Source organism: Lissotriton vulgaris, chromosome 11, assembly GCF_964263255.1.
Source record: "Lissotriton vulgaris chromosome 11, aLisVul1.2, whole genome shotgun sequence".
In the NCBI taxonomy this organism is placed as follows: domain Eukaryota; kingdom Metazoa; phylum Chordata; class Amphibia; order Caudata; family Salamandridae; genus Lissotriton; species Lissotriton vulgaris.
This window is the reverse complement of record NC_141699.1, coordinates 200,098,899-200,119,326: the sequence shown is the minus strand read 5'-3', so window position 1 is coordinate 200,119,326 and position 20,428 is coordinate 200,098,899. Positions and strand designations below refer to the sequence as shown.

Here is a 20,428-nt window from a genome sequence, read left to right as displayed (position 1 = left end):
GGCCCGACTCTCTTTGTGTCTGCTGCACTCCGACTGACACTACTCGCAATCTCAGAAACATCTTTGACTCTGGTCTCTCCTTTGAAGCCCATGTCAACTAGCTAATGATCACCCATTTGTTGATGCTGAATATGAGTAAGGATTAAGGATCTTAAAGGAGTTAGGATGCTCGAGGGCACTCTTGTGCATGTTTTGATCATTAGTTGACTTGAGTAATGTGACACCATTTACGCCCGACTTCTTTTACTTCTTATCAACAGACCTCCACCCATCTTGTCCTCAGAATTAATAGAAGTACCAGCATATCTGTCTGTTTAGTCAAGCTCTACTGGAGGCCTGTCAAGAAATGCTCAGTCTTCAAGACTCCCTGCTTCTGCCGCAGATAACATTATCATTTCAGTTTTGTGGCTGAACATATCTCGTAAAGAGATAGGGAATTTAACTTTTTAAAAGAGACGGGATGCATAACAATAGCATTTCTATTTTTTTTAAGTTATAATGTTTTTATTGGTGGCATTGATCAAGCAATCCTAATGGGAGTTACAGTTGATGGCATGGAGTACATCACCGTCATTAGACAATGTTGGGTCCCACCACAGTGGCCGGATTCCTTTTTTCACCCAGAACTGCCTACAGAAGAAACTGTAGCAGTAGTCCTAAATCTTGAAAGGCCCTTTTGAATAAGGGCATTGTTTTATTTTCTTGCCAGGTATTACGGTAGTTGTAATGGGCTTAGGACAAAATATGTACAAAAAAATTTAAAAGCTTATCAAAAGTTACTCACTGTATCAGGTCTTTTTCTGTTGTCCAACTCTGATGAATGAAAACAGTCTCTTATTATGTAGTTCTTAGACTTTATTAATACCTAAAAAGAAGAAAGAACAACTAAGATCCCAGTTAACAGTGGCTCCTGGACACACAACCATCTGATCATCCAGTAAAGATTGTGCAAAGGATAATTCTCAATGATATTTTGGATCTCAATGCTTTGCTCAATAACCCCTCCTCCTCTGCCAAAAAAGGCATCAGAGCTGAATTGCTCTAGTGGCACCTTTTTGAAGGTGCCACTAGAGCAATTCAGCTCTCGGCTGCATACTCAATAATGTTCTGTTACAAATGTGAACTGCAAAACATTAAATTTTCTAAAGCATAACTACCACAGAGGTAGCATTACCTCACTGTGTGGTGCTTACTGACAGGGGATAGAGTCAGGCTAAAAGGGGTAAGGTGAGGGGCAGTTGAGGTGGCAGCATCCTTTTCAAATGGTTGCATACAACCATGGAGATAACAAAGAGGAGGTAATTGTAAATAAAGTAGCTATTTGGTGGCAAGTAGACAGATGAGGTTAAAGGGGGCTTGAAGGTGCATATCATGATTTCATTCTATGCGCTTTGACAAAGAGAATGTTTTTCAAATGTTTGCTTAAAAAATAGGCCAGCTGAAATTCACATAGAGTGGTTGATCCATTCAGTGTAAGTGACCCTCAGGGCCTTTCTGTGCTGTCTGGAGATCAGTAGTTACACATCATACACTGAGCCGTGGCATAAATTGCAGCTCTTTCTGCCCTACATAGATCTTACTCCAATACTTTGAGAATAACTGGCACAAGCACTGTTTCTACCAGGAATTCAAAAACCTTTCTCCAGAAGGAAATCACTTATGAGATACCTGTTATAATTACCAGGAAATGCATGGTATTAACAGTATAGATCCCAGTACTGCCAGGGCCAATCTCAGTAATATAAAAATTCATCATATTGCACAGTGGACAAAATGTTGAGCCTCAGCAAGAACATAATGTGGCCCTAATTGACTACATATAATGTTGGGTTTGTGCAAAGGGATTAAGTAAAGTTGAACAAGTATTCATAGTCTGATGGTGTTACATCCAATAACAAAATACATCAGAGAACCAGGTAGAGTTGATGGTGTTGCACCTATACATTTGGAGTTCCTTGCATGCACTATGGTAGTTGATTCCAGTGATTGTTCACTTAAGCAACTGAACCCACTTTCTTTCGCCAGTACACCTTCTCCTTTCACCTATCACAAATATAAAAAGCCACTTTTTGGACCTAAAATATTAAGACTATGGAAAATATAATGAACACATAATTATTGCTAGGAAGGAAATTAAATATCATTCAAAGACTTGCAAGAATGGGATTGATAAATCCAACAGATTTCCCTTGTTGAATTATCAAAACGTGCACAGAAAAGGAGTTGTAAGACTTTCTTGTCTGTAAGCCAAAATCTAGCCTTCCTGCAGTCTTCCCTGATTGGTCAGCTCTAACAGGATTAGCCAGGTTGCCTTGATTAGGTGATAAATGGCTATACATGGAGATAATATCTGCTGGAGAGAGAGCTCCACTGCTACACAGGAATCACAGAGCAGGGGGGAGGAGTCATTAGCACAAGGTTTCAAAGGAGAAGAGGACAGGCAAGGAATGCAGGCCTATTTACCCTGTCCCATGTGCCCCAGACAGATAACACGCTTACGGATGAAATTTTCAGATGGTAGGGGGAGGATAGGTATAGCAATGAGCCACACTGTGGGTTGGTTTAGTTAGCGCTTACTGGTTTGCTGGAATTTCAGCCATCATGTATTTTGGGAGAGCAGTGCTTTCTGGGACTTGGAGGCCCCCTGAGCCCCTCTGGTCAGGGGGGCTCCTCTGCTTGATCCACAGGACCTGAGGATAAATATATTAGAGCTGCATAGTCTCTCAGTTCTTTTGCCAGAAACTGCAAGAAGAAGGAAGACTGCCCTGCTGGAATACAGATTTGCATTTTGAATGACTGCTCCTGCTGCACATTCTGGTACTACAGCACTGGGAACTTTTCCTTACAGCTACTAAGTGTTTAGCAAGGAACTCATTTATTGAGACCCTTTTCAGAACCTAGTACCATGTCTGTGGCCGTATTACTGATGGTAGGTGCATACTTACCCCCACCAATAAACCACCTTCCAACAACATTCATGTGGCAAACACAAAGGCGAGACAACCAGAGGGTCCTCTGTCTGTGGCCGTATTACTGATGGTAGGTGCATACTTACCCCCACCAATAAACCATCTTCCAACAACATTCATGTGGCAAACACAAAGGCGAGACAACCAGAGGGTCCTCAAAATTAATGCTCCTCAAAAGTTAGCTGAAAACATGGTTACTGTTGTTTTTATCCAGCAGTCCTGATAAAATGATTGTTACGTAGTGTGATCACATTCATTGAGGTGGCACCTCAGCACCCCATAACATCCTAATTAAAATGATCCATGGCAACTTAAAGGTGATGAGACTCATACATATAGAGATGTAAGCTTGTTATCATTAGTACTTCATTGTTCTTTTCTGTGTGAGTTCCCTTCACATTACTGCCCTGTGTTTCCGAGCTCATGCACAAACTTAGAGGTTTTTAGCGTTGTGCTGAAGATGGGAGAAAGAGATGTTCAGACTCCGTTTGGGTACACACAGCGGAGAGAATAGGATCATGATAAGCCCCTGGAGATGAACAAAATGATTTTGCACTTGCATGTCTTGAAATGGGCTAAATTGCAGGCTTTGTGAGTACAAAAAACAAGTCTGCATAACATTTTCTGGCAAATTTCAAACAAATCTTGTGGTATATATGACTAACAAGGAAATGTGTCAATGGTCTGTGACATTCTGTGGCCTTCCCTGCAGTCACAAACTCTTGTTTTCAAACCATCATTCACAAAGTGTAAGCTATACATTAGACACCGGTTCTGTTGTGTCAATGTCACCTTCAGGTATCAGCTGTCAGCTTCAGGTATCGGCTGAGGAAAATAGCAGACTATGGGACTGCTGCATCATACCACAAATGTACTTAGTTACCCTGTATCCCTTTAAGGAACATAGGCAACAATAATTAAATGTTGGTAGTGTGAATTCAATCATTTATACAGAGACGGGGTGTGCTGTTCGCCAGGCTTCCATCCACGTCCATTCGCTAGGATTCAAATAAGCATTCCTGTCTCATTAATAGTAGTAAGGTAGGAATTCTATAAATCCTTGCCTATTTTTCATGCTGTATAAACATGCATGCCAGATTGCATGCATTATGGCCATTTAATGTCATCAAACAATTCAACTTTAGGTTTCCAGTTATTCCCAGTTACTTCCATCTCTCTCTCTTTTTCATCGTGTTTACTATAGGCATACATACCATGTTCTCATACTAAATAACTCACACCGGGGAAACACCTGAAACAACGGGTAGCATTGACAGGGGCCTGTAAGTGCCTTTCCAGTGCTAAATCGTGTTAAAGATTGGATCTCAATGGGATGTGGTATACCATAAATGCGAGGTCCCTTGAGCCATATATTAATAAAATAACTACCAAATATGAAGCCATTGAAATTATTGTTGCAAAGCAAGCTTACTCAATACAAATGAAGCAGCATGTTTATCAGTCTTACCTCCTTCAGGTTTCTGTACAAGAGATCATTATTTTTTTCGAGAAATCCTGCAAAAAGGTTGACATTGTAAGTGTTGACACAGACACGTTCAAGTATTTAGATGCCAGAAGGTTTGTTAGTGCATGCACATGAGTATCCTATGGCCTAATAGCATAACATAGAACTATACATGTCTCACATGATGATCAAGGGTGTAATATTCTAATTTCTAATTAGAAATCGAATGATAGATGATGTTAATAGTACCACACGCAATGTGATATATCTAAACTGATCAAATGGCTCAGCTCTACTATAAGTGTATAATTGAAATTTGTTGAAACATAACGAATATTAAAGGGGTCATCCAGTGAATGATGTCAGAAGAGGTCTGAAACCTAAGCAAAAGCATTGGGGGTAGTAGTTCCTCAAGGAAGGGCCAATTTGACCCTATTCAAGTGAAGTCGATAATCTGGCCATACAGATCAAAGGGGATCCGTGTGGTCAGATCAAAGTGCCCTCACACACCTGGTGGGGTGTCATGTTTCATCATTGGGTGCGCCTCGTCAGGCCAACGCTGCAATACCGGACGGGACTATGAGCTCTTTAGCGGAGATGTTTTGATCCAGATACGCAATTTAATGAGTCCAAGTAAGGGGGTGAGTATAGGGTGGTGAATGAAGTGATATGAGAGTCATTCTGGGATGGGTATTGTTTGCAATTGTTAGTGGAGCAGGACCAGTTAAAGAGAACTTTTTTTTAAACTGCACTGGATGGCCCCTTTAAGAATCTTCATATCAGCCAAAAGACTCTTTATTGCTGTGTTGACAGTCTTAATTTTACGGTGGTCTCTCATTGAGTGCAAACAAACGTTTACAGGGCAAAAAAAGCTACATTGCATAGTGCAATACATTTGCATATTGTGGGTAAAACTTCTTAAAATGTGGCACTTGCACCTAGCTTGCTCCAGAATGGCTGAACAGGGAATCACATTTCTATTGAATATGTGATCGTATTGGAGAAAATTGTAACAATATGAACACAATCATCATGTAAGCAGACAGAGAAGAGTATCACTGAATACTCTATGTCACCAATAGCATTGACATGAGTGATAAATGTAAATTGATTTACAACAGGTCCATCATGACTAACAGTCAGTAGCTTGCAGAAAGTTGAGTTTGCAGATTTTTCACTTTGCCCCTCCCCCATACAGAACATACCCCCTGACCGCATCCAGGGATAGATGTTTAGAAACCTTAGGATAAACTAAAACAGTGGATACTGAATTCATCAATACCTCCCTGAAGCTATATGCTATTCCAGACACCCTTAAAATAGAAAAAGTTACAAGCTTTTGTAGGAGGTTAATTTGGATCCTGGCACTCACAGCAGTTTTACATCTACTGCTGAGATGCTATCCACATAGATGCTTCCCTAGAGGAAAGTAGGTGAATAACTACAGGAAACATTTGATTCTAATGTTAATCAATGTTACAGCTTTAGCATGTTACCAAGAGCACCTTTGTCAACGTATCCAATAATGATTTTGAAGTGTGTAGATCAAGGACAGCATATATGTTGCATCTGGCACACCAGACCAAAAAATCTTATTCAATAGCATATTGTCAGTCAGTGTCCTTAATAGTTCTCACTTGTAAGGGTTTAACTTGTTTCTCAGTCAAAATCAAGAAAGGCTGTGTCTGTTGTGTTTGAATTTTCTTCATGCAAGGTGGACTTTAGGATTCCTCAAGAGTTCCTGCTGTCCCCAACCCTATTTACCTAATATAATTAAACAAACACTTGACCCAATGAATATAATTGTCTAAAGGTAAATATCTCTAAAAGATAACAATTTTAGGACCAGCCAGGAAAATTTTCTGGCAGCCATCCACAATTCCAAGACCATCTGCAGGAACATAAAAAGTTAACTTCTTGTAACATAAGATCTCTTGGCTTGGTACAATTCATTGAGTCACATGCTTTGAACATTCCCGTTGATGAGAAGGGTAATCCTAAATGAACGCTTAACATTGTTTGAGGAGAAAAAACACAAACACCATTAAACAATGCAGCACATCCAATCCATTTGTGGCCTCATTTATCTCTTAGCCAATTGAATGTAAAGACTTTAAGGCCCGTTCCTGAAGCCATTTTCTTTCTAGCAGTGAATGAAGTGTGGTACACACTTACCATATTATACTACATCAGGCTTGCGAGTGGGTTATACGCAGGCTGACTAGGATAGCAATGATAAAAAAATCACAGGTAAGTAACTTTCTTCTACAACACTGGATCTAAAATGCTGTGATAAGAATATAAAGTAGTGTCTACGTGGAAAGTCAAAATGCTGTTCTGACAGTTACTGTGCTTAAACTGTGCATCCAAAAGCCAGAAAAATAATTTTGACTTAGATTCTAAATGTTTTTGTTCTGTCAATATTATTGTGTGGAGTTCTTTAACGTTCAATGTATGCAGTACTGTCCCTCATTTAGAATAAAAAAAGACAAAACCTTTGCAAAGTTTCTCTCAAAGTCTCTCGCTAATTTCTATACAGATTTCAGGTGAAGTAGCATCTTGCTGGTGTAATGGGTGGGAGAATAATACTGTGCAATGGCGCCAAAAGTATTTTCCCCCAAAATGTCTTTATTTGCTAGAAAAGAAATCGCTGAAATACAGATGTCTCAAAACATCTTTTATGAAAGGAATTAAAGCAATAGATGTCTTGTAGTCTTCCATCACTCGCCGCCTTCCTCGAAACCAACAAATCCCTCGACTCCTCACAGTCCGGCTTCCGAGCCAAACACAGCACTGAGACCGCCCTCATCGCAGCAACAGACGACATTCGTACTCTACTGGACAATGGAGACACAGTCGCCCTCATCCTCCTTGACCTCTCCGCAGCCTTCGACACAGTGTGTCATAGCACCCTCCTACAACACCTCAGAAACATCGGAATCCAAGGAAAAGCACTGGAATGGATCTCCTCGTTCCTTGCCGGAAGAACTTAAAGAGTCCGCCTCCCACCATTCAAGTCAGAGGCCACTGAAGTCACTTGCGGAGTTCCACAAGGATCCTCACTCAGCCCCACCCTCTTCAACGTATACATGAGCCCCCTCGCAACCATCGCACGCCAACACAACCTCAACATCATCTCCTACGCTGATGACACTCAACTGATCCTCTCACTCACCAAAGACCCGACCACCGCCAAAACCAACCTACATGAAGGAATGAAGGAAGTTGCCGAGTGGATGAAGCACAGCCGTCTGAAACTGAACTCTGACAAAACAGGAGTCTTTATCCTAGGTACCTCTCCCTCCGCCTGGGATGACTCTTGGTGGCCAGAGGCCCTTGGAAAAGCTCCCATCCCGACAGACCACGCACGGAACCTAGGCGTCATCCTGGACTCCTCTCTCTCGATGAACAGACAAGTCAACGCTGTTTCATCATCTTGCTTCAACATTCTTCGCATGCTCAAAAAAACATTTAGCTGGATCCCCACCGAAACCAGAAAAACGGTCACCCACGCACTGGTCACGAGTCGCCTAGACTACGGGAACACCCTGTACGCCGGCACCACCGCAAAACTTCAGAAAAAACTCCAACGCATCCAGAACGCATCAGCCAGACTCATACTAGACATCCCGCGTAACGACCACATATCTGGTCACCTGAAAGACCTCCACTGGCTCCCCGTCAATAAGAGGATAACATTCCGCCTCCTAACCCACGCACACAAAGCACTTTACGAACTTGGACCCGAATGCCTCAACACTCGACTTTCCTTCTACACCCCCCCCCCCCGCCAGCTACCCTCCTCCAACCAAGCCCTTGCCACTGTACCTCGCATCAACAAGACTAATATGGGAGGAAGATCCTTCTCCTACCTGGCAGCTAAAACCTGGAACTCACTTCCCACTCACCTTCGCCTCACTCAGAACCATCTAGCATTCAGAAAGCAACTGAAAACCTGGATATTCGACAAGTAATTCCCCACCCCATCAAGCGCCTTGAGACCCTCTGGGTATGTAGTGCGCTATATAAATTATTTGACTTGACTTGACTTTACTATGGGTCGTGAGTTCCAAGGGGTCAACGCCATGTCCAAGCATCATAAGGCTGAGGTCACTGGACTCAACATCTTGGTAGTGGATGATCTGAATGGCCTTAGAGAAGCCTAGGTTATAGTTGGAGGAAGACGCTTTGGCACTGGTATCAGAGGAGACTGGCTAGCAATGGCCAGGCCATAGGTTCCTCCATACCGGCTTTATTTGTGATCTAGGCACCTCCGAAACTCTTGCTTTATGGCTAGAGTGACAGGTAGAAGCTGTCTGAAAATCCAGAGTGGCATTTTAAGATGAATAATCCATTTCGTAATTTTCCTTTTTAGCCGGGAACAATACACTTTTGTCTCCCTGTCTCTCAAATGAGGCTTATAAAGTGTGTTCTTATGACTCCTAAGAAAACCTTCAAGGGACATACCTCTCACAGAGGGAGGTGAATATTCATTTCCATCGTCTCCTCACCAGACGGAAGGAAGGAGCCTTCGTTTATATAGTAAACTAGCTTACCCGTCGCGCGTTGCTGCGATCTCAGAAGAAAGGACATTTAAGGAAACTTGTTGTGATAACATTCAATTTACATTGTGTCATTTTTATTGAAACTTATTCATTTTAATATGGAAAACATTTTAAAGTGTTGTTTTAATTCTGTTTATTTATTCGAGTGCTTGTGGATACACTGTGTTTTGTTTTTTTCCGTCTGGTGCTCAGACGAATAAATCAGAAGGTTTTCCGACGCGTGAGCTGGCCCCATACAATTGTCCATGTGAGAAGCACGGATTCTCCAAATCTAGTCCACACACTTGCAGCGATTGTCCTTGTGTTTTGTTGATGGTCATTGAAAAAGCGTGTCGCACCGTAAACTGTAAAAGTTCCGGATTGGAAAGATTATGAGGGCCCTGGGAGGCCGATATTTAACAAATTTTTCTTTTTTTTTTTGCCAGAAACCTTCGCAGGAGTGTACTCAACAACGTTTAACAATTTTTTTTTTTTTTTGCCAGAAACCTTATCGGGAGTGTACTCAACAACTTCCCAAGGTTTCATGGCGATCGGATGAATGGTGTAGTAATGCATAAAGGATCAACAGCAATCATTCAAAACCAATCTATTCGGGAGACCTTCTGGGGGCATCTCCATATATATCAAGCATTCTCTAAAGTTGTCTTTTACAGAAATAGAAAGCACTTCCGACTTGCCCGGGCACGCTAAAAAAAAGTGGCCCACATTTGCAGATTCCCTCTCCTTAAAAAACACTGCATGAGTGAAATTTTATAAAAGGGGGTTGGGATAGATACAAAAATAATGCACAGATTAGTTTACACTGGTGACTGAAAACAAGTGAGGCCACTTCTGCTCAGGCCACCCTGCCCAGCTAGGTATGCATACATTAATGGGCCGGCCCTGCAAGAGAAAGAAAGTGACACCTCTGCCTGTTGCTAAACGTGAGGTAATGAGCGCCCATCTGTCTCCAGAAAGGCCACTCACACACTCACTGGGCCGCTGGCTGTATCCGAACAACAGCGACACCACTCAAATCCGCCCCCAGTTTGCTGCTCCAAAAAGCAACCCACTGTTGGAACTCGGCACCTACCCCTCGGGCATTGCCTGAGTGCTCACGTTACCAATCCATTAATCCAACGCTTCTTGAAAGGGCTCAAGTGTGTTGAAGGACCACTACCCTTACTATTAATCAATGTATACTATAATCCCCATGGCCAAGGATCCAATGATAAGCTTACCTGGCTGATCAAGCAGATTGAAATCCTGATAACACAATATGCATCCTTGGAAACTATTATCCTTGGGGATTTCATTATGCACCACCTAGGGGAATGGAATTCCGACAGCAGCGCCACTGGGAGCCAAGGGAGATTCAACATCCTCCATTCAAACACACAATTTGAAATCATCAAACTTTTTATGTACATTGCCTGAGCCGGGAATAGTCCATTCACCCACTTACAACAATCAGACAACTATTTATTACATCCTATTGAGACAGCAATTAGGCAAAGCCATGCTAAGCTATGAAATGCTCCCTCGGAGAGAAAGCAATCATGCAGCTCTTTTGCTGCGCCTACAGATTACAGCGGGAAACACTACACTATCAGGCCCCTCTGCAGTGAAACAACACAGACTCCTGAGGAGAATAAAATGGATGAAGACTACCATCAACAAATTCAACTCATGGAAATCTACATGGACTGGCTGGTCAAATGGGAATAACATGCTGACTTTCCTAGGTGAATGGGAAAGTCTTGCACTAGAACTGGGCACGCTGCTCCGAGGCTGCACCCTTCACAGCAAAACAAGCATGACAACCTACACCCTAGGACCAGTTCCCCAGATCAAACTAAGGGAGTAATTATATTGGCGGGCGGATCTAGCTACCGGCCAATCTCCCTGCTCCCTTTTCCGGTTAAAATTATGGAAAAGCTGGTCACCCGTGCTCTGTCCAGTTTCCTAGAAGGGAACAGCTGGTTGGATGAGACGCAATTCGGCTTCCGCCCAGCACATGGGACGGAATCCGCGTTGGTGACCGTGTTAGACAACCTGCGGGCGCGAGTCGACAGTGGTCGGGCAGCATTCTTGGTGCTGCTCGACATGTCGGCCGCGTTCGACACGGTCAGCCATCCCACCCTGATTTCTAGGCTGGAGGAATGCGGGGTCAGGGACAAGGCCAGGGATTGGTTAATCTCCTACTTGGACTGCCGTCAGCAACGGGTTTCATTACCCCCCTTCAGTTCGGAGGAACGGAGAGTGGGACAAGGAGTACCTCAGGGCTCGGCCATCAGCCCCATACTCTTCAATGTCTACCTCCGCCCCCTGGTCCAGCTCATTAAAACCTTCGGTATCTCTGCATTTAATTATGCAGATGATACCCAGCTGGTCTTCTCTCTGGAGGGACAGGACGCAGTCACACTGGAGACTTTTCATCGGTGCATGCAGGCGACAGCGGAATGGCTCCGGCTGAACTCGTTACAGTTCAACGGAACTAAGACGGAGGTTTTACATTGCTCCACTGATCAAATTCCTCGCGACCTCCCAGTGGACTTCTGGCCTCCGTCCTTCTCAGAGACGGTGTCTGCGGCACAATCAGCGCGCAATTTAGGCGTCACTTTTGGGCCTAACCTGCAGTTGGATCTACATGTGAATAAGATCTCGTCAACATGTATGATGCTGATTCGTATGCTGCGCAAGGTCCTTCCTCTCCTCCCTGTGCAAGCCAGACCAGAAGTAGTGCGTTGTACCATCCTAAGTCGACTTGACTATTGTAACGCACTACTTCTGGAGGCCCCGGTAACACTCTTGGGCAAGTTGCAAAGGGTGCAAAACATCGCTGCTAAACTCGCCCTTTCTCGCCCTTACCATAGTTCTTCTACGGCAGCACTGCGAGAACTTCATTGGCTGCCAGTTCATCTTCGGGTGCGCTACAAAGCAGCATGTATTGTGTTCAGGGCTATTCACGATCTGGGCCCCATTCCTTTGCGGCGAATGTTTGCCTGGTACTGTCCATCGAGAGCCTTACGCTCTTCGTCATCCAGGCTATTGGTAGTCCCACGATTCCAGAGAGTGAGGATGGGGGGCCGCTCTTTCAGAGTAGCGGCAGCCAAACTCTGGAACTCTCTGCCTATATCCTTGAGAAGCCTTGGAGATCTCCTATCCTTTAGAAAGGCTTTAAAGACTCATCTTTTTCCTAGGATAGGCTGAGCTACTGTTTTCATTGAGTACGGGTCAAAGCGCCAGGATGCCCTTGGTGGTGACAGGTTGCGCTATATAAGTATGCCACAATACAATACAATACAATCTACCCACCATCACAACATGATTTACCCCCCACCACATTAGCATGGCGGGGGTACCACGGCGGACTGAAACTCCGTCCGCTGCTTTTCCGCCGGTCGGCAATCGGTACAATTGCAGGCCGGCCGGACCTGGGGCATAACATGGTGGCGATGCCTTCCAGCCACCGCCAACCATATTATGTTTACGTGCAGACAAGGCCTTTCCATGGCGGCAATACCACCATGAAAAGATTGTCGGGAATTGTTTTTGGGGCCTGTTGCAGGCCCCCAAGGGTGTGGGGGCGTGCACTTGGGGGGTACCTATGGTACCCCCTTCATTGCCATTCACATGGTGGCAGGCACCGTGTGGTGTCTGTCACGTTGTGCACGGCAATGCACATCATGCCTCATTGACATTGGGACGGGTGCTGCTTACAATAGCACCCGCCCCAATGATAATGATGCGGAATGTGACAGCTAGGGTGGCGGTCGCATCCTAATTGACGGTGCAGGACCGCCGCACCGCTGGAGGCCGGTCCCAGCATCGCTAGGGTGCCGTCATCCTAATAAGCCCCTAAGTGCGCAGCAATTAAAAATTAAACAAAGGGCCTACAAACAAAATCAAAACTAAAGCCTCTAAAAAGCAGCTGTATTCAGCAGTAAAGACACACCCGCATCTCGTCTGGAAACTAAAGCGGGAAGCAACCAAGGATAAATGGAAAGAGATTTTTGAACTTCTGTCACCAAACAAGTCACAGCAATTTTGCCAATATCTACACAACATAATCCATGGATCCTCCAAAAGAGGGAACTCAGTGCCAGCGGAGACCTGGGTAGTGCACATGAAGTCACTATACATTAACGACCAGAAAACCATCTATGCAAATGGAGCTGCCCCGCCGAGCCTATTAGAAAACACAAAAGCTGAGCTCCCCAGGTCCCCTGTGGAACCCATAGTTCCAAGAGAGGCAGCAGTATGCATGGTCCTAAAAATGATGCGGAAAAATGGGGCCCCAGGCCTTAATGGTCTGTCCGGCTCCCTCTTTAAGGAGGACATAACATTCTGGTCTTCAAACCTTTCAATGTATGCGGAATGCAGACTTTTGGAGGATGTCCCAGATTCTTGGAGGGGTTCACTGCTGCAACCGATTTTTAAAAAAAAGGCAGAAATACTGACCCAAAGAACTATCGGATAATCGTACTGCTGCACATCGAGGGGAAGGCCTATGCAAGTACGCTCTTGCAGGATCTATCGGATTAGGTACACACTGAAGGTCTTTTTCCATTCTACCAGACCGGGTTCAGACCAGGGGGTTCAACTGTAGACAATATCACAATCCTGTCATATTTAGCCCAAAAAGCAGTAGCCCGCCGCTCCCCTCCCATTTTCACCTGCTTCATTGACTACTCTGCAGCCTTTGACGGGGTAGTCTGTAACATCCTTAGACGGAAACTGGTGGGGTGGAACATCTGCCCGAAACAACTGCGAGCCATCAGATCTCAGTACTCAAGAACCTGAGCAAGGATCTAACTCTCAAAGGACTCTACCATGGAAAATATTGCCACAGATCGGGGGCTAAAGAAGGGCTGTGTATTGGCACAGTTACTATTAAATCTGTAAACGGCCAGCACTGCAGGGGGCCTCCCTCGCCACCAGGGCCGGACTGGCTACCGGGCGTTTTGGCATGTTGTCGAGCTGGGGGCTGATTTCGTTGATGGGGACCTGCGTGTGCTGAACAAAATTTGTTTGTTTATTTTGAAGCACACGTAGGTCTCCATCAACGAAATTAGTCCCCAGCTCAGCCGAATGCCAAAACACCCGGTAGCCAGACCGGCCCTGCTCGTCACTCCAAAAATTGGAAACAACAAAATTCAACTAATGCAGTACGCCGCTGATTTAGTTTATTTATTTATTTATTTATTTATATTTAATTTTATAGAGCGCACAGCTACCCGGAGGTTTCCCGGCGCTAAACCAGCAAGGAAGGAGTACAGTCGCATAGATTATTGATCGAAAAGCCAAGCCTTTACATCTCTTCGGAACTTTAGATAGTTGGGTTCAATCCGAATAGACAAAGGGAGAGAGTTCCACAGGGATGGTGCCAGAAAAGCAAAAGATCGACCACCCATTCTGGCTCTCTTCGTCCTAGGGATCTGAAGTTTATGTTGACTGGATGAACGAAGAGTGCGGGAGGGAAGGTACGGAAGAATTAGAGATCTCAAATACTGGTACGGAAGAATTAGAGATCTCAAATACTGAGGGGCCTTGCCAGTGTTAATTTTATGTATAAGACAGAGAGCCTTGAATTTACAGCGACTGTCAATGCATAGGCAATGGAGGCTACGACGGTGCAGGGATGTGGAGGATGTGTAAGGTAATTTACACAATAGACGGACTGCCATGTTCTGGACCGTTTGTAATTTACGGATTACCTCTTTGCCCGCTCCCAGAAAGAGAACATTACCATAGTCCAGGCGAGATGTTATTAACGCCTGGTCTACGGTTTTCTGGGTGTCCAAAGGAAGCATCCAGGTGATTTTCCTCAACCATTTGAGGATGGTTATACAAATGGAAGAGACTCTCACGGCATGTTGTCTCATGGACAGCTGGTCATCAAATATTATTCCCAGGGTACGGGCTGTTTTCGAAGGGTTAGGTGGGGTGCCCATTTGAACAGGCCAGTGAGAGGGTCCCCATAAGGCAGGATTGTTGCCAAATAGGAGAAGTTCAGTTTTCCCTCCGTTTAATTTTAACTTGTTGTCATGCATCCAGGAGGCAATATTGTTGAGACCATGACAGGGGGAGGATGTGGTGGAGTGATGACTGGTGGGTGGAGAGAGTTCTTTTGGACCACACTAAAATAGGCCTCCAAAAAGCCCTCAATACCCAGTCAGAATACAATATCAAGAACAAGCTGGCAGCTAATGCAAGCAAATCTAAAATGGTGATCTTCGGTAGCCACACAAAAAAAGCACTTTAAGTGGTGTCTTGGTACTTTGAGTCTGGATGTGTACAAAGTTACAAATATCTAGGTGTCTGGCTAAACAAGATTGGCCGCCCCTCATTCATGTACATAAAATGTGGATGAAAGGAAAGATGGTCAAGCACGCCTTTTGCAAGTTATACGCCACCTTAGATAGTCCAACAACCACAGCAATTGGAAGAGTACTGCAGGCCAAACTACTACCATCACTTAACTATGCACAACAGGCATTTCCGGGAATGCTGGCAGAAGACCTGGATCTTAGCTGCACGATTACATCTGCTTCCCTTAAAGGAACTATATACAACTTGGAAAGCAGTCTCAGACATCACAGAGTGTCCTTTATGCAACTACAAAAGTGAGTCCTTGGCAGACATACTGTTATGCTGTCCGGCTTTACGACAAGCCAGTTGAATCCATCTTAGACCCATACCTCTCCAACTGGGCACTTTGACAGCAAAGGATGCTATCTGCCAACTCTACACCGTGGACATAGTGAAGAACATGTCCAACTTTGGCAAATTTATACATCAAACATGCATACTCTTGAAAGGCAAAATGGAACATGCAGAGAGCTACTAAAATACTGATGAGCCCCTACACACAATTACATTACCCTCAAGGACTATTTCTTTCTAGAACATTCAACACCACTAATTGTCAGCACTGACTTTTATTGTTTAATTTTTTAATCATAGAGTCAGCGCCGGTTGCTTATATACCCTCCCATCAGTATGATTTTAAAGACTGCATTAATAGCCTTTTTATTTTTAATTGATCAACATCCTGCGCTATATGTTTTAATTTGTGCATTCTAATGGTTTTAAGTAATTACACAATAAACTTCAAACTACAGACTAACCATTTAGCTAGAAACCTGTTAACAGAGAAGGGGTGGGTGAAGTGAATACTTACGTCTCGGAAATTGGGGTAGTGGGGAAATTCTGCACTTCACTGAGGAAGGTTAGGTTCCATGAGCTCACTCAAGGCTTAGGGCCTGATTTAGGTAAAAGCGGAGGGGTTCCTCCTCACAACCGGAACTGATTCCCTGTCCGCCGAAATCTAAATCCTATAGGATATTATGGCATTTAAATATCATCGGATGGAATATAAGTTCCCCTTGTGACGGAGTAACCCATTCACTGAAATCTAAATCGGGCCCCTACATTCACTTCACTAACCAAGCTAGATGCCCTGCAGCTGGATGTCCTGTTCAACATGGATGGAACATCGGCTTCAGAGAATTGTTTTTATCTGCTGTCACTCCAAGGATCTTAAAAGCCACTGTTCAGCCACGTCTTGTTTCCCCACTGCTGAATGTCCCACATTCAAACTTTCACCACACGGCAACCATGGTGAAAGGATGCTGATCGGTGCACTGGCAGCCTTGCGTCATAGTGGCATGTTCATGGAGCAGGGAAGGGTCCCTTTTAAGGTGCACATTCTTAAAAAACTACTCAGTTCATAAAACTGGTGAAGTTTAAAAAGTAAGCTGCGGGTTCCAGTACTTTGTAACTTCACACAAACCTAGGGCAAAACCATGAAAGGCCTTGTTGAAAGAACGAAGATTTATACATTCACCACTGTATTTGACTGGAAACCATTTGAGGCAATTCAAGGCCAGTTTAATATATTTAAATCTTCTCAGCATTCTGCATACCATCCAGTCGCGGCTGGTGCAGGTAAGCATGGTGGGACGGTTGGGCAGGGTGGAGGTGGGACGGGGTTAGGGAGGGAGAAGTCGACAGATGACGAAATAGGGGACATTAATAAATAAATAAAACTGTCATTGGCGGACTTCACCCCCTCACCCTGTTCTGGCTCCACCATGCTTACCTGCAACGGCCACGACTGATAACATCTATTGCAGTAATCAACTTGTGAAAGGGTCACATCAAGGGTCAGCGTAGTTAATTCGCAAGTTTGCAGAAGGTAAAAGATCTTACTTAGGGGTTAGAGGAGGAGAAACTTGTTCTTAATCATATTGCTCACTTAATTTGTAAATTATATTTTTTAGTTAATGATTGCCCTGTGAGAGGTGTGCAATGCAAATATATGTTACATTTGTTGCATTTCTTTAATGTTTTAGAAATACTTTGCTTGTTTTTCTCTTTCATGATGTTAAGAACATTTTTTGCCAAGCGCAAAGTCGGGGACTTGGGAAAGATTCCTCCTAGACAGTAGCTAAGCAGTCTTTCAATGTCTTGTGCAGCACAGCTGCAGCAAAAGAATAGTAAAGTTATTTTAAGCATATATTAAGACATTTGAATTTAGTTCATGATTACAACAAGGTCTATCTAACATAATGTGTTAGGAGAGATCCTAAACTGAGATACAGGGGTGGAATTTATCACTAAATGATAAAAGGAAAACTCCCCAAATATAAGTGGATGGATACTGTTTTAAATGCTGTTCATGTAGCTTTTGGGCTTGAATAGTTAGATGCCATGTACGATGAGATAGCCAAGAAGGAAATATTTTTACTTCAAAGTGTAACTGCTGGTCTTGGCTGGCTTTCAGTGTAAGTGCTTCAAAGTGGTTTGTCTTTAATTTGAAATGGGAGCTATCTAGTCCAAGCAGTCTACAAAACTGAACTAACGGACTCTTCACATAACTTATGCTTCCCTGGTAGTAGTGCTTAGAACCAACTACATAAGACAGAGACTGACCTTTCTTGTTTTGTGTCCACAGGTTATGAAACAACCAACCTACAAAGATGAGGGTATGCCTCTATCTGTCTATTTTCATAAAGAAGATAAATCGTCACCTTTTCAGTTGTGGAAAAGGGGCTTAAAAGCTACTGAGTTTTGGAAAATGGAAAGGACATCCCACGAATGGGCCATAACTTAAGCACTATCCTGCTCTATGCTGACGATGCTTCATTTGTCATCGTACAGCAAATGGCTAACAGCTTCTTTTCAAATGATTGTTATATTTTATGAATGACCTGGATTTGCAAGTTAATTCCATAAAATCATATATAATGACCCTTGGCAGCCCTAGTATGAAATCTAAATAGTTTGCTATGTGGGATTCTCTTTTATCAAAGGTAAAATCATTTAACTATTTAGATATTCTTTAGAGCACATCTGTCAAAGGTATTTTTGTGTGTCACCACTAATGCAAACGTGTTGAATTATTTAGAAGCACATTTCTGAAAGGATGTGGTACCTCGTGTGCTAGAAGGCTAAGTGTATCACCCAGATAGTATGGGTGAACACTAGTGTTTCTAATTTCTTGTTAGGGTATTGGAGAAACTGTGTTGTGTGTACATATACACACATTTGTATGTTTTATGTTGGTCATTGTATATATTGTTGTATGTCTTTTGATCAATGTATTGCTAAAATGATTTGTGGGTCAGAGACTGGTTCAATGGCATGTGTGTGAAACTAAATCATTTGTAATTTTTTGTGTAAAACTAAATAGTAACGGTAGGGTAATTAATTGTGCCCTAACCGGGAATACATTTGAGATTCATCCCTCCATACTTCCTTGTTCTTCATCTATTCGATTTCTAGAAAACAGTATTTTAACAGAAAAGGAGTCCGTATTTAGATTTGCTGGCAGCCTAATACATAAACCAGTTCCTGAGATGCTGGCCTTAGATAAAAGTAAATGCATTTAAGTGAGGGTCTATGGCACTGGCTTACGGGGCAACCCTAATATGGGAATCCTCCAAAGAGCTCAAAATCGCTTCATACATGTATTGTTCCAGGTGGTCCGCCACTTTCATGTGCCATGATGAACTAGGCATGACTTTTCTGGAGGACTTATTTGGCCTTGCTCTCCTGTTGATATGGATTAAATGTTGGGGACCCCAGAGGCAGGAAGGACTTGCTAGAATTTGTATTTCTGATTGTCTGTCACAGGATGGGGTGGATCATATTCCGTGCCTTTCCTCTTTGTGAACATTGGGCTGCCAGAACTATTCAAACACCTTGTAATAATTAGCTCGTAACAACTGATAAAAAGTATTTTGGGGATTATTTTATGAATACTCGTATTGAGAAAGCCCATGCTAAAAAAACAATAATAAATCATTCATCGGTGTCAACCACAAAGAGTCTGGAACCCTATGGGGTATTGATTATAGACCCTAGCCAGCGCTACTATCTCACTCTTTTAAGGTTATGTATGTTGCATTTTAAATTTGCCTTCCCATTTTCCGGGGTTTGGCAGCATGATCTTTCCCCCTGCTGCTGTAATAATGGGTTCACGCAAAGCATGAGCCATATAATTCTCTTCTGTCCTTTATACTCAGTACCACGGCATTCTTTCTTGCGCCATAAGGAAGCACTTGTGTTTTTGCAGTGTTTAAACTCAATACCTATTTGTCATGCTTTACTAAATTTTATAAGAGTGGCAATTATTATCAGGAAACGTTATGCTTGTTAATCATCCTGGAATACGTATCTGTGTGTTTATTTTGACTATGTTGCCTTGCTTTAATGGCCGAACAATGATCCTCCTGGAAAATCTGTGTATTTACTGTGATGATGTTGTTTAGCTTTTATGGCCTAGGCTAAATAAATATATTTTTGATGATGATGATGACTAAGTTTATAAAGGTATAATTCAAATGAGCATTTCTTTTTTCCGAAGTATAAATCTTATATACTTCTTTTACATACTTCTTTATTAGTACATACTATACGTGAATTGTTCAGATTCTAAATTGTTCTCTTCTTGTTTGTCTGCTCTGAAAATAACCTGTTAAAATGTATTTTGCTAAATACTGTCTAACTTAACTATGAAAACTGGATAACTCAAGAAATGCAAAATTCAGGTCGCTTTTACGAAGAACTTTGTCAGAATTACTTTTCTCTTCTAAACTCACTTCACATATATTACTCCACTCACCTACTGCGCAGTAGGTTACCTCTCCTGCATAGTGGATAAGTCGAAAATCAACCCAATCAATTGTTTTTCGAGCTGTTGGATCTGCAAGTTTCCGGCTAGACAAAAGTAAACAAGAGAAAGTATGAGCATCTTGGAGAAAATGTTTTAAGACTGGAAAGTCATCATTTTATTTTTCACATTGAGATATTACTTAGAAAGAAAAACAGTTACCAGTATCTGGAAACAACATATATGTTAACTAAAACAAAACTATCCTCGTCATTAACCGTATCCCGTCCCTGGAACTGAGACAATCAACTAATTTCCCCCACTCCTG

At 43.0% G+C, this 20,428-nt stretch overlaps 1 protein-coding gene across 1 annotated transcript in view; it reads right to left on the bottom strand.

Annotated features, from left to right (window-relative positions):
• MYO1H (myosin IH) overlaps nt 1–20,428 on the bottom strand; it is a 655,926-nt gene that overhangs the window by 351,742 nt on the left and 283,756 nt on the right. Inside the window, exons 14-16 of the mRNA XM_086943103.1 lie at nt 20,113–20,207; nt 4,438–4,484; nt 785–865 (exon numbers count right to left, since the gene is read on the bottom strand). Of these exons, the coding sequence (XP_086799229.1) occupies nt 785–865; nt 4,438–4,484; nt 20,113–20,207 (223 nt within the window). The remainder of the gene's footprint in view (nt 1–784; nt 866–4,437; nt 4,485–20,112; nt 20,208–20,428) is intronic.